The following is a 14525-nucleotide window of genomic DNA, read 5'->3' on the forward strand; positions in this document are numbered from 1 at the left end:
CCATGTCAGGAGGGGACCCGAGGCCAGAGGACGGGCAGATACCCCTGTGTCGGTGCTCGGTACCCCACGAGCACCCTCGTTAGCACGTAAGCCTCGTCAGCTTCCCTTCACAAAATGTTCTGGCATCCTCCCTTCTCTCCTTGTCACTTCTCCAGAGGGAACGTGGCTTGTTCCGCTGGCAGCGTGAGCCCTGTTTGCTGAGGCGGAGGCAAAGCTAATTATTTCTATTTATTTCCTCAAACTTTCTCGGTGTTTCGTTTGAGGTCTCTGCTTGAGCTTCCCTGCTTGTCTCCAAGCCTGGGAGTCACCAGTGTCCCTGGAGCAGCCAACCTGGTGGGAGGTGCATTGGTAGGCATCAGGAGAACCACTCTCTGTGTGGATGCTGGACCTGCCCTTGGGTTGTGTCCTCATTTGCTCTTGGCTAATTGTCCTCAGGGCTCTGCTGCAGCCACACCGTGGCTGAAAACCTGGAGTGTTCATGCTTGGTGTGCCTGAACGCCTCCTGTCCTTGCCAAGGAAATGTTTAGGAAAGGAACGGGGCCTCAGAACAACAGTTCTTTGAAAAAAAAAAAGAAAAGTAAAACCAAAACAACGCTAACCAAACAAAAAACCAAAACAAAAATCTCACCAGTTACAGAAAAAAATAAATAAACAAACCCACCCAAAACAGAAATACAAAAGGAAAAAAGCCTCAAGGAAACCTGGAGTAAAACAAGGAGTTAAACTTTAGCAAGGGAGGGTTGAAAACGAGCACAGCAAGATGAAAAGGAAAAGCAGAAGTTGGGGAAAATGAGATCTTATAAAGGTGTCCAGAACTGACTTGAAAAAGTAATTAATGCTCCTAAAAAAAGTCGCATGGGTAAGCAAAGTAGTGGAGTGAAGGATCTGTTTATAGCTTTCAGTGGGAGCAGCCAACTCATCTTATCAATGTGCTAATTAATTTGCTGAGGCTCTTGCTGGCAGTTGCCTTTTCCTTTCTGGAGAGCTTGCCAAGGGCTGAGTATCCCTTGGGCTGGGCAGGTTTAAATTTGGGGGTGATTTTAGATACATTCTACTTACAGTGCATCACCACAGACCTGAAGGAGATAGGATGCTCCCCTGGGCTGTCCATTCCTTCCCCTGCAGCAGGGAGATGTCAGGCTTATTTTGATGAGGATGAAGGGCCATGCTCTGTGTTGTCCCCTCAGTTACTGTTGATTTTTTTTTTCTATATTATTTTTTTCTCCTGGTGTGCTGTTTCCCAGCCTTTATCCCAACCTCTGTTTTCACCTCCCTGTTTGTTCTGGAGGAGGGGTTAAAGTGATGATGTGCTCAGCTTGCTGCATTATTGGGGGATTTAAATCCTCCTTTTCCTTGCTGGGTTATTTTCTCCTGTATCAGGGATGTAGTTAAGAAGGGGACAACAGCCCCAGCTCCCTTGTCCCTTCTTTCACCTCCATCACAGGCAAACACTTGGGAGAGGAATCTCAGGGTCTGATGGAGCAAAGGCCTTCCTGGAGCAATTCCAAAGTGTGAATACAGTGTTTCACCATGGCAAGGCTTTGGGTAGATTCTCAGACACAAACATCTCCTGTCTATAGGGCATCATCTACTTTGCTTAGCAAAGGAGAATTACATGGCAAGGTGTTCCTGACAGTGTTCCTGTGTCTTTTGCTCCCATGTGTAGCTCCTGACTCAAAGTCACAGTGATATTTCCACATCCAGCTTCATGAAGTGCTGCCTGTCTCTGCCTGTCTGTCATCCCATGGATGTGGGGCTGGAGTGGGATATGGATGATCCAGCCAGGCATGCCCCATAGAGAAAACCCAACCAAATGGAAGGAGTGCAGGGGTGATCTCACCTGGGTGTCCCAAGGCTCCTCCCCTGTAATTTTGCTGTGATTCATCTAGGGGAAGCTCTGCTGCTCCAGGGAGAGCTGGCTGCAGGGTCAGAGAGCTGCAGGTTCAAGAGGTGCAGGGGTGCCCAGTTTGGGAGAGATGAGGAGAAGAGCACCAAGGCAGGCAGTGGTACCCCTTGCCCTAACCTTGGGGGCCCAGTGATGTGTGTGTGCTGTGCCTGGTTGGAGACGGTCTAACCCAACAAACCTTGGAGAACTGGGACTTTTGGTTGACACGGGGGGAAGGGAGGGAATTGTGGTGCAAACAGAGCGAACCCCTGAGCCTGTCCTCTCTGTCGTGTTCCCCTCCAGAGTGATGAGCCGCAACAACACCCAAGATGCTGGGATTTGGCACGTGCTCCATGGGCGCGCCGGGCAGGGGGGCTGAGCTGGACGGAGCCTCCCCCCGCTACGTCCTGGCCCTGCCCGAGGAGGAGACGTGGCGAAAGCACCGGCTCGGCCTGATGCAAACCACCCAGTCCTGCAACCTGCTGGAGCCCGAGGGCCTGGCCGAGGCCCTGGTCTCGAGGGCTGCCAGCTTTGACGCCCTCTACGAGCCCCGCTCCCGGGATGCCGACGCGGACACCGGCAGCGCCTTCGACCTGGGGCTGGGCCAGTACGTGCCCGTGAGCCCGGACGTCATCAAGCGCCGGCGGGGCGGGCTGATCGAGCAGAGGGACATTATCAAGGCACACGAGGCACACAAGATGCAGAGCACGCCACAGGCGCGGAGGAAGGAGTGGGAGTAAGTACCGGAGAGCCCCCAGCCCAGGTGGGCAGCCGGGGGGAGCGGGAGCGTTCCCTGTCCTCTTTGGGGCTGGCGGGAGAGCCTGGGGGGGTGTCATGTGGGTGGCATCATCCCTGTGGTGCAGCTGCCACCCACTGTGCTCCATCTCCTGTTCCTCCTGAGCTGGGCTGCTCGACTCCAAGCTGGAGGGTGGCATTCCATGGAAACGGTGCACTTTGGGTGGAGGGCCCCTAAGTTGTGAGGTGGTTCGAGGGACGTAGAGGAAACTTGGAAGTTCTCATAGTTTTCCTTGGATGCCAAGTGAGTTTTGGATGCGTTTGGGGTCATTGCTTCCTGCTTTTGCTGTGTCTCGAGCCCTGCTGCGAGGGCATTGTACAGATGCATCACTTGGGGACATGGTTTAGTGGGACTTGGCATTGCTGGGTTAATGGTTGCCTTGATGATCTCAGATGTCTTTTCCAACCCAAATGATTCTATGGTTTGTATTTAGCTCCAAAAAGTGTTCAATTCTGAGTCAGAGCAAGTTGGAGAGATTAACAAACTTGACAAAACAGAAGTGCTTGGCAGAGCTAGAACCCACTGGTTTTACTTACTGTTTTCCTTTAATTAAGTTATTCCCATAGTTTGCCTTGGTGCTGTGAGAAAACCCCGGCTCCAAGTCCTGGATTAGTCTCTCCCACCTGGCACTCACTTTGTGACCAAGGCTGCAGCCATGTGCTTCAGTCCTGCATTTAAATTACAAGCTCCCCCTCCCTGTGTCTGCTCAGCAGAATTGCTTGGGAGAAGCTGTTGCAGCACATCCTGCTCCAGTGTCACTGGTCCAGAGCAGCTCCCTGCCTTAGGCACTTCATCTGGGGAATAATGTTTAATAAAACACCCGAAGGAGCCGGGAGCCCCTGTATTAATTAGATGTGGCACGTTGCTTTGGCGAGATCCAGGTCAGCATGAAGCTGGTAAGGTTTCTTTGGGGTGGCTTCCATGATAAAACAGCTTGTGATAACACTGAGGCTGCTCCTGCTCTTTTTGGAGAGCAGCCCAGTGTTGAGGCAGGCTCTCCCTGGCCCTTTCAGCTCCTTGCTCATCCCTGTGTGCCCAGGGAACCTCCTGGCCGGTGACTCAGGCAGTCCCGCACTGGGAAAATAAATTGACATATGGGCTCGGCAAGCACTCGGTGCCTTGTTATCTTTTGCATCCCACCGGGGATGCCAGATGAATAAATCATGGCCGGGCAGGAAGCAGAGGGATGGCCTCGTTAATTGTCGGCTGGCGGAGTGAGTCCCTAGAACGGCTGCTCGCTAATTAACTGCCTGGATCCTACAGCTCTCTTTGGTGGCAGGGAGATGAAGCCGGAGCCCTTCCCGCTCACACTGCGTGGGATGTGCCCCTTTGGCCGCCCTCAGTTGCTCCATCCAGCAGAAACTCAAACACAAAGCCCAGTGTTTCTGTCTTTAACACATTGGGAATACACGGGCGGCCGTGCCGGCTGTTGCCATCCCGATGTGGTTAATAGGGTGTTTCCCCAGGCTGGTAGGGTCCAAACTTTGCATTTCCCAGCTCCTGGATGCTTGGGTTTGCCATCTCATCCCATTTCACGGTGGCTTTGTGGGAAGCCTCTGGTGTGGGGTGGACGCTGGGCTCTGGCACTGATGGCAGCTCTTGGGCTTTGCAGACCTCATGTGCCACTGAGGACCTGAGAGCCCCACTGCCTGTCTCTGCCAGGTCCCTCCTTGGGAAGTTGCTGAGCACCAGGGAGCTTGATCTGTTCCTTTCCCAGACTTAGGTGCCCTGATACCCCCTCAACCTGCAAAAACTGCATGCCAGAGGCTCCTGCTTTAACATCAGACTCATAAACGCCAGGAGAGGGACTTTTGATTAAAGGCATGTAGTGACAGAACAAGGGAGAATGGCTTTAAACTGAAAGTGAACGGGTTTAAGATTAGGAAAAATTCTTCCCTGTGAGGGTGGTGAGGCCCTGGCACAAGTTGCTCAGAGAAGCTGTGGCTGCCCCATCCCTGGAAGTGTCCAAAACTAGGTTGGACGGGGCTCTGAGCAACCTGGTCTGACGGAAGGTGTCCCAACCCGTGGCAGGGATTGGAATGAGATGGTCTTTATGGTCCCTTCCAACCCAAACCAGTCTTTCTAGGATAAACCAGTGAGGCTTTTCCCCAAAAGCTTTGCCAAAGCCCAGACTGGTGTGCAGAGCCCGTAACCTTAGCACCATGGATGCTCTCTGGGAAAAGATGGATAGCATGTGGGGGAGAAAAGGCAAATTAATTTCCTTGTGCGTAATTTTATTAGTAATAATGCAATTTTCTTGTGATTTAATTTTCAGAAGGGCTCATCTCACATGCCTTGAATCACCCTGGGGGCTCTCGCCTGGGCGGTCTGGCTCTGCTGAGCAATGGGAGGGGGGGTGTTTTCCCCACTGGCAGTGGACATTAAATGGAACATGAAGAATGTGGAAAATGGCTGGATATTTGCAGGAGGTCTCCTTGTACTCCCATTTGCCAGCTCTGGTTGGGTGGTCTGTGGTGTGGTGGGCACAGGGAGAGAGTGCAACATGTGCCTCTCTGCTGCTGCACGAGACCTCTGCTCCCCTGGATTAGCTCTCTGCCTTTGCAGATGTGGTATTCCTGGTGTGCAGCCAGATGTTGGTGTTTAGCTGCTCTTGATCTGGGTTGCAGTGAGGGAAGAGAAGCAAAGGTTTTTTTTCTACTAGCATTGGCAGGTCCAACCCTTACCAAGACTCCACCTCTGCTGCCTTTTCCCAGCGAAACAACCCCATAAGTGGAATAAGAATAGGAAGGATAAAATTCTCTTTTTTTTTTTTTAATTTTTTTTATTTTTTTTCCATGAGTAAGCTGAGGCAGAGAACAGCAAACACTAAGTGCCTGTGGAGCAGTGGCTCTGTGGAAGGCTTTAACTTTATGGTGAAAGGTGCATGTACCAGCTCACCTGGTTCTTGTCTGAGGGATTTAAGCCTAAGGCAAACGCTAAACCCTGTTTTCCAGAGTCCCAGCCTGACGCCTCACCCTCCATCCCTCGGTTTAGGTGCTGGGATGGAAGTATGGGAAGAGGTCTGCCATGCTCCAAGGCTGGGTGTGCTGCTGCATGGAGTGGTCGTGGCTGAATCGCTGCTGTCTTTGCTCTGTATGTCTGGCAGCATCATTTGGGTGATGTTTGGCTTAGAGATAGCTCAAAAGAGAAGCTCCTCGTCAAAACAAGCAAACGGGGAACCTCCTGTGGCTTCTCTGGGCTGAGCAGTTGCTTCCTTAGCTGATGCTAAGGACAGGCAGAGCCACACAGGGAACATCCCAGAGAACCTTCAAGCTGAATTGGAAGCGGACAGGACCCAAACCTGCTTTTGCACGGCCACAAACCAAGCGTGCATGGGAATTTGTTAAGCTTAGCTTATGATATTTGGGGAATGCAAGCTCTGCTCTCATTTTGGAATGATAACTGCAACAAGGATGCGTGGAAAAGCCTGATTCCTGGATGCCAGGCAGGGAGCACGGGAGCAGAGGAGACTGGAGGGAAATCACCAGGATGGTGGTACAGTGTGAAGGTGGGATGCTGTAATTCAGCACTGGAGTACCTGAGTGATGGGTGGCAGGTTTCAGTGTCCCAGGGAAGAGATGCACTCTGCCCACAGCATAGGACAGTGATCCTAAAGAAAAAGGTAATTAGAAGTGATCTCCTGTTTTGAGTTAATGCCTCTGATGCCACGAGTCTGTGAGGTCTCCCTTGCAGGGTACGATCTGGTTCACGGAGCTGCAGGATGGGAGGGCTTCCTGCTGCTCCCTCGGATCCGTACCTGCAGTGCAGACCGTGGGGAGCCTTTTGGGCTGGAGCGTGTTGTTACTGCAGCTCTGCCTTTGTGCCGTTTTATGGGAAGCAGGGAGAGAACAGAACAAGCTGAAAACGCACAGGGTGTTGCTAACAGATCTCAGTGGCTTTTTATGACTTGGCAGCCTCTGTCTGGTTATGTGCACGCTCTGCATCCCAGATTACAAATGAAGCTGGCTTTTTTTTTTTTAAATCCTTATTTTTTTTTTTTTTTTTTACTCATGCTGAATGAGACAAAGGGCCCCCTTGGTGTGTGTTGGGCTGGCAGCTCAATCGATGCTTCCCAGCATATTCCCCAGCACCATCTGGGTTTAATTGGCTGCAGTGGTGGGGAGAGGGCAGGAGTGTGCATGGGGTGGCACTGCCTCTTGTCTGGGAAATGCCCCTGGGCGATGGGGCTGTTTTGGCAGCTGTTTCAGCTCTCACTACCCTGTCCCTCCTTGGCTCTGCAGGGAAGGGACAAGCCCTAGGTGGCTCTGGGTTGCTGCCACTGATGCGAGGTAGCTTTGTGGCGTGGTTTTGGAAGAGGTGTTTGATGTAGTGGGTGTAGCTGCTGTGCTGTGGGCAGCAGCCCTGCTCCCACCCGAGTGGGCTCTGTGGGGGCTGCTCTGTGCTGTTCTAGGGGCAAGGAGCTGGAGGAGGGTACTGGCCCTTGGCTGCAGCATCAGCGTTGAGAGGATCTGTGGAACAGCAGCCCTTGCTCCCCTTGTGTGCTGCCATGGAAGGGAGAAGGTATTCCAGCATCCCATCCAGGTCTCAGCTCTGACACCAGTGTCCAGTGCCTGTCACCCCTCCTCATGTCTCCCTCCTGACCCTGCCCTGGGGGGTGGGTACATGACTTTCTTCCTCCAGCACTTTTGCAGTGTCAGTAACTGTCAGAGGCAGCTTGGCCATGTCCTTCTCCACCATGGGCTCCTGTTCAGACTTCTGCTGCCATGTGCCCAGGAGCCTGGGAGGGCTGGGCAGAAATGTTGGGGCAGCTCAGGAGCTGCGGGGGGTCTGCAGGTGAAAACCCTGAGATGTTGGTGGCAGGTGATCCTGGGAGCATCCTTCATGTAGATGTACCCATGATTCCTATGCAAGTCCTCTGCAACGAGGCAAAGCAATTAACCTCTCTGAAAGCCTAATGAGTGCCTTGGTTGAGGTGATTCTCTCTGCTTATGTTTTACCCTGCACAAGGAGTAATACAGGTGGTAGAAAGGACTGTGGATATGCTAAACCTGGGAATGGGGACACTGAAATAGGGCTTTTGTCATGGTAACTTGGCCTTGAGCAGCAGGGAAGCATCTCTCCCAGAAGTATCTGACCTGGACTTCCCTGTGCTCTCCCTGCTTCCCTTTAGTGCAGACCAAGGTTTGGATCCCTGGGGAGGAGTTCCTTTTCTGACCTGGGATGAACCTGAGTTCCACTGAATGTCCTGGCAACAGCACGGAAATAGCAGCATCTTTCACTGAACTGCCTCAAAGTCTGGGTTTCTGGCACACCCTGGAGGAATTCCCTCTCTGAATGAATTCAGGTGACTGCAAAGCCTCCCAAGGGCTGCCAGGGAGGTGGGCACTTCAGGGACAGCCCCAGCCTTCCTGCACAGCAGAGCCCACTCTTCCAGGGAGCTGGGCTCCTTAGGAGCTGGCTGCTGAATGTGGAAGACAAGGTGGCTCCCAGCAGATGCCTCTGCTCAGGAGCTGCTGCCTCGTGTTTTGCCGCCACGTCCTGGCAGTTCCTACTTCCCTCGCTGGAATCTCAGCTGCAGGTGTTGGGAAGCTTTATTAGCACATCTTGGGGCAACGTTGAAGCTGTGCACCATACCGTGGCTGGTTGTGTTTCTCAGGAACAAGCCTTCGGAGGGAGCTTCCCCCTTGGCCTGGCCATGGCTCAGAAATGCTGGATTTCTGGGAGGCAGGGCCACCTAGGGCAGACTGCCCAGGATTGTGTCCAGATGGGTTTTGAGTATCTCCAAGGATGGAGACTCCAAACCTCTCTGGGCAGCGTGACCCAAACTGACCCCTCACACTGAAAAAGTTTATTCCTATGTATAAGCAGAGTTTGGTTTATTGCTGTTTGTGCCCATTGCCTCTTGTCCAGTCACTGGGTGCCACAGAGAGGAGCCTGGCTCTGCCTTCTTCTTGCACTGTCAGGTATTTTATGCATTGATCAGATCTGTTTTGAGCCTCTTCCAGCCAGGTTGAGCAGTCCCAGCTCTCCCAGCTTCTCTCCCTTAGTCACCTTTGCTGGATTTGCTCCAGTAAGTCTGTGTCTCCTGTCCTGGGGGCACAGCACTCTGGATGTACCTCACCAGGGCTGCACAAAGGGGATGGGTCACCTCCTGAACCCACTGGCTTTGCCTAACACAACCCAGGAGGCTGTTGGCCCCTTTTTGGAAGAGTACATGGCTGGCTCGGGGTCAGCTCAGTGTCCATGAGGTCTCTCGAGGCTTTCCCTGCCAAGCTCCTCCCCAGCCAGGTTGTTCTCCTGCAGATACAGGGCTTGGTGTTTGCCATGAAGCTGAACTCCAGGCATCTCCACTCCCTGTTTCTCCAGGCTGCTGAAATCCCTCTGGATGGCAGCACAGCCCTCTGCTTCAGCAGCCTCTGGTTAGAGCATCTGTGAGCATGGTTCACTGCAGTGTGCAAGCAGTGAAACTTCTGATATTCAGTGCTCGTTTGCACCCTCATCCTTTCCCTCCCATGGAATAATTCAGCCTCTTCCCCTCTCCCAGGCAACCCTGTGTGATCCTGATGAGGGGGGCTGTCTGCTGGCTGGGAGATGTTTGTGGGAGAGGTGTTTTCCAGCCTCTCCACTGTGTACAGCTGATGTTATTTATTACTCTGTTTCTAAGGTGTAGTACACCCTGCCCCCCATACTATTTGTATTTCAGAGATGGTGAGGTAATAAGTGAATTCAGGGACCTCGGGAGATATCTAGTCCAATCAGACAATTGTTTATTTTTAAGGTAACTCAACATTTTGCATTTTAAAACACAGTGCATGTCTAATTACACGTGCCCCAAGTGGCATTTTCTTGACTGAGAGGGTGGTGAGGCCCTGGCACAGGTTCCCCAGAGAAGCTGTGGATGTCCCATCCCTGGAAGTGTTCAAGGCTGGGCTGGGAGCAACCTGGGATAGTGACAGGTGGCCCTGCCTGTGTCAGGGGTTTGAGATGAGATGATCTTTAAGGTTCCTTCCAACACAAACCATTCTAGGATTCTGTAAAAGGCTGGGAAGGTCCCCGAAATTGTACTAACGCAGCTTTCAAAATGTGACTCTTGATTTCCCAAAGTGGCTTGTGAAACACTGAGACCTTTCTTAGAAAAACAGAGGAGAGATGCTCTTCTTGTCTCCACTTACCTTTTTCATGCTCCATGGGAAAGGCCACTCTGATCCTTCAGCACAGGATTATGTGTGTGTGGGTCATCAAAAACATGTCACATTTCTGTTGTTTGGCTGCTTTTGGGCTGGTGCTACGCACCTCAGCAAGGATCTTGCTTTTTAACTGGGGAAAATGGACTGGTGCTTATCCCCAGCTGTGGGGAAGGAGGTCAGCGTGGTATTGTCCTTCCCAAAACGCACCTGAAAGAGCTGGTGTTGTCTCATCTTTCATGGCTGATTCTAACCAGCTGCCTGAGGGTTGTGTGGTGGGACGTAGCTTTCCTGCAAGCTTGCAGTGTGGCACCGTGGTGGATGATGCTGTAACATAACACGTGATGTCTCCACGGGCTCTGATACAAACCACAAGTCCTTTATTTGTCGTCAGAAAAGCTTCACAGGGGTCACTTTTCTCCCGCTGCAGCTCCCGAAAAGTAAACTGGTATCTGATGTGCCGTAACTCTTGTCCGTGCATTCGCTCGGGCGGAAATAGGCCTAAAAATTCTTCAATGGACTTTTTCCCCATTGAGGAACCACAGAAACCATGTTCTGCTGGGGCTGGGTGAGGGTGTTTGCCTTCCCAGAGGCTGCTGAGCTGATGAGTCCCTGCTGACGCAGCAAGGGGGACGGTTTCTTTGCACCTCCCAGCACTGAGTAGCTTTCGGAGAGAGAGGTTTTGCTCTTTGGCCTTTTCTCTTTCACAGGTTTGGAAGATGGGAGCAGCATCTCCTTCCTGGCTGCGCTCCAGGGATGGGGCTTCTCTGGCTGTCTTGAGCATGAGCTGCTCACTGCCAGTTCAGACTTGGTGGAAAAAATTTTTCAACAGCTCCATCTTCTCCTGGCGCTTGTCCTGACAATGTAATTTTGTCAAAACCACCCTGATTGCCAGCAGGTTACTTTGAAGAAAGCTGAGACTGTGAGTTTGGCTTCATTAGGTTGGGGATGGAGTTGATGGGTTTCTGGTCTGGCTTTCTTTTTGTTTCCAGGGGTATTTACAGCCCAAAAGCAGAAAGGGGGCTCCTCTGTCATCCCACTTGCTGGTACCGTGTGTTTTGCTGTGTTTGTCTGACTTGAGCCTTGCAGGGCAGGCAGAGGATCAGAGAAAGCATGGGATGGTCCTCAGGCATGGACCTGCCTCTTGTGGGGGCGAAGAGGAGATCTAAGGGAGAAGAGAATCTCCTGCTGGCTTTGACAGGAGGTAACGCTGCTGCGCCAGAGGGGTCACAAGGATGCTGAGGGAGAAAGAGGGATTTATTCTGCTTTGGGTAGTGTAGCACTTGAAAAAATACATTTCAGAATCCCTCTCCAACCTTTTGACAGGCTAGAAATAAGTTTTCTTTTGCTGGCTGTTTATGGATGGCCCTGGGGATGTTTTTTCTGATCTTGTTCCCACACACCAAGTTTGGCAGCTTGGTGTTTGGCTCTTGCAGGTCTTGGGTGGCAAGAAGGAGAATATCTTTCTGGGGCTGGGCTCTTTCCCTTCCTCCTTTCTGTGGTCTCCCTTTATCCATTCTGCCCAGTCTTGGTCTTTTGGGCAGGGTAAATTTCAAATATTCATATTATTTCCCCCATTGGATCCTCTCATGGGGGCCCCTCTAGAAATGCATTGCCCAAAACTGGACCCATCTGAGATGGAGGAGGATGGAGAAGTGTGATCTCACCTCCTGCCAGCTTGGTTAGTATGAGGCTGGGATGCTCCACAGCTTTTGGCTGAGGGGAGAGGTTGTGTAGAGGGATTTGGGAGCTGGTAGCAGGGCAGGAAATTTACTTTAATCTGATGGAAGAGCAGGAGAAGGCGGATAACTGTTCTGAGAGGTGGGATTGCTGCATGCCTGCCCAGAGCAGACAGGATGCAACTGGAAGTGCTAATTAAAGCCCAACTCTCAAGGCTAAATAAAGCAGCAGGGCACTCCAGGCAATTTACTAATGGGTGATTATTTCAGGGCTCTTCAGTTGAGCCATAAAACCTCCTGGCCTAAGGCAGAGAGTTAGACCAAGGAGAGCTGTGTCACCAGGAACACTTGAGTGGGGTGTTTAGGTAAGAAATGGGAGAGCAGGCAGTGACAAGATCCTTCCCTGCTGTGTGGCATCACTGCAGCCAGCACTGATGTGCCAAGTAATGCTGTCCCTCATCTGTGGTGGTTTGGGGGTTATGGGGTCTCACCTGCCTCTGCTTGAGGTGTCAGCAGACACCCTTGTGCTTATTCAGGTGGCATGTGCACCCACAAATGGGGCTGTTGGTGTGGGGTTTGGTGTTTTTGGGGAGTACAAAGCCCTGAGCAGCCTGTGGGAGGTGGACGAGTGCAGGCACTGAGCTTCACAGTGGCAGAGTGAGACCAAGCACCAAAACCAGTTTTGTGGTGCTGGATGCACATCCCTGGAGTGTCCCTGTAAATGCCCAGGTTTCTTGGCTGTCCTTTAAGCCTCTCTCAGCTCTTCCAGACTGACATAATTTCAAGAGCAGGTTGAACAAGGCTCTGAGCAACCTGATCAGATTGAAGATGTCCCTGTACTTGGCAGGGGTTTGGACTAGATGACATTAAAGGTCCCTTCCCACCCAAACTGTTCTATGATTCCATGATTTGGTTGCTGAATCCCCCTTTGATCCAAGGTGCAATATCCTTCTGCTTTATCAGTAGTGCTGATATATGAGCAATTCCAGTCCCACAGCAATGCAGTGTGGGGGCACAGCCAACTTGAAGGCTCTGTGGTATGTTTGGGCACTTTTCTGGCTTCAGGAGGTATGTGAGGAGTTTAGCTTGGAGTGTATGTGATCCCAGGGCACTGTGGGTCTTGGGCCATTTGATCAGGACCTGGTGCTAGGCTGTGGTGCTGGCATCTTGCCATGCCTGCCTCGTGCTGAAGAACACTTGGGGAAGGATAAAAAGCAGATTATACACAGCTCCTGATCCCTGTTCTGACATCCCACCTGACTTGCAGAGACACCTTTAACGTGTCTCCCCTTTGCTTGCACAAAAGAATGTCACAACAGATCAGCCACTGGGAAGCATCTGCATGTAGGGGAGGAGGAAAAAGGGTGGAGGCTCTCAGAATTTCCTCCAGCCTGGAGCTCCCTAAAATGCCATGGCTGATGCATGCCATCAGTCCTGACATCTTACCCCTAGAGAAGCTGGAGGCTGGTGGGCCCTGCTGGGGTGTGGTTGGACATTGTGGATTTGGGAACCTTGAGTGGGACCTGGTGGGAGCTACATTCGTGTTTATGTGGCACCTTAAAAAATGGGGCCAAAGATGTTCCAGGCTGGATTCTCTTAAGCAATCACTTGCAGAGGGGTTAGGGAAAGGGATCCCTGGGGTGGGAATGCAAGGTGTGCTGCGCTGGGGTCTTGGGAAGGGTCTGCAGGAGGAGGGCTGGGTGAGAGCTGCTCCTTCTGCACCACCACCACTTGCAAGAGCTGGTCGCTGGGGCTGTATGACGACCAAAATCTTAGTTTCCAGAAGGTTATTGCCCCATCTCAGCAAAGAGAGCTTTTACAAGATTGTTTTCCTATTGATTTTAAAGATGCCAAGGCTGAATGTTGGACTCATGGGCCTTGCTAATTAAAACCAGCAGTATCTTGTGAACAGGGGGGTGTTTTATGGCAGCCAATTACACTTTCAGCTTCAAGCAGATTCAAGTTTTCCTCCTGCTGCTGCTGCTGTGTGACACTTGGTGTGGCTGCTGCAGCCCAGTGACCAGGAGGGGTTGGTGGAGTAGTGGCAGTCACTTAAATCTGGAGGCAGAGTCTCTAGCTTGGTGTGAGATTTGCTGGCTGTCACTAGTTCTTCCAGCTGTCTGATTCCTCTGTGAATAAACAGAAGTGCTGACCCTGCAAAGTCAGCCCTGTGGGTTGGTGTTGGGAACGTGTCCTGGGGGGTTGTGAAGGTGATGTTGCTCATCTCTCTGAGTGCTGGGGAAGGCATGTCCTGGTGGGATGGGCAGTGCTGTGAGTCGGGTGAGGTTGTTGGGGAAAAGAGAGAGCAGATGGCAGAGAGGGAACCCCCCGGTTTGGGGGAGGGTTGCCTTGCTCTGGGGTGGCCCAGAGCCTCTGCTGTGCTCAGCCTGGGGCTTTGTTGGCAGGAGAGATGCCAACAGGGCTGTCCTGGCCTGTGCCACAGCTGCCAACATCTGCACAAATGAACATCAGGCAGACGCTGGCGTGGTGCCCTCCTCTGGAGATGCCATCCTGGAGCTGCTTGGACCTTCTCCCCCCACATCCCTGGGTGAGCTGCACCAGCCTGGGAATTTTGTGCTTAGCTCAGCAGAACTTACCCTTTGCAAATGGGGAGAACATCGTCTTCCTAATCCAGCAGGTAATTAATCTGTTCCTGGAAAAATCCTTGCATTCCTGCATGGTTATAAACGTGCTTCTGAGTCACAGCTACTCAGTCCCAATTTGAAATTTGGCCAGAGCACCACTGTAGATGATTCTCATTTGATCCTTTTTTTTTTTTCCCAGCATAGCCATATTTCAAAAATAAATTCAAATAAGGTTGCCAAAAGCCACTTTCTAAGATGAGTGCAGTCCATCACAGCTCCTGGGAATATCAGTCATGTTAGAGGAGCTTCTCCCCCCTTTCTAGACCCTGCCTGGGCTGCATTAGAATCACAGAATGGTTTGGTGTTGAAGGCACCTTAAAGATGATTTAGCTCCAAACCCTTGCCATGGGCAGGGACACCTTCCACCAGACCAGG

At 51.8% G+C, this 14525-nt stretch overlaps 1 protein-coding gene across 1 annotated transcript in view; it reads left to right on the top strand.

Annotated features, from left to right (window-relative positions):
• Window positions 1–2573: 2573 nt before the first annotated feature.
• The window catches only part of CACNA1E (calcium voltage-gated channel subunit alpha1 E), a 109762-nt gene continuing 97810 nt past the window's right edge, over window positions 2574–14525 (top strand). Inside the window, 1 exon segment of the mRNA XM_029962219.1 lies at window positions 2574–2621. Coding sequence (XP_029818079.1) covers window positions 2584–2621 — 38 coding nt within the window. The 5' untranslated portion in view covers window positions 2574–2583.

The sequence above is a fragment of the Manacus vitellinus genome, unplaced genomic scaffold (assembly GCF_001715985.3).
Source record: "Manacus vitellinus isolate BGI_N305 unplaced genomic scaffold, ASM171598v3 scaffold_44_pilon, whole genome shotgun sequence".
In the NCBI taxonomy this organism is placed as follows: Eukaryota; Metazoa; Chordata; class Aves; order Passeriformes; family Pipridae; genus Manacus; species Manacus vitellinus.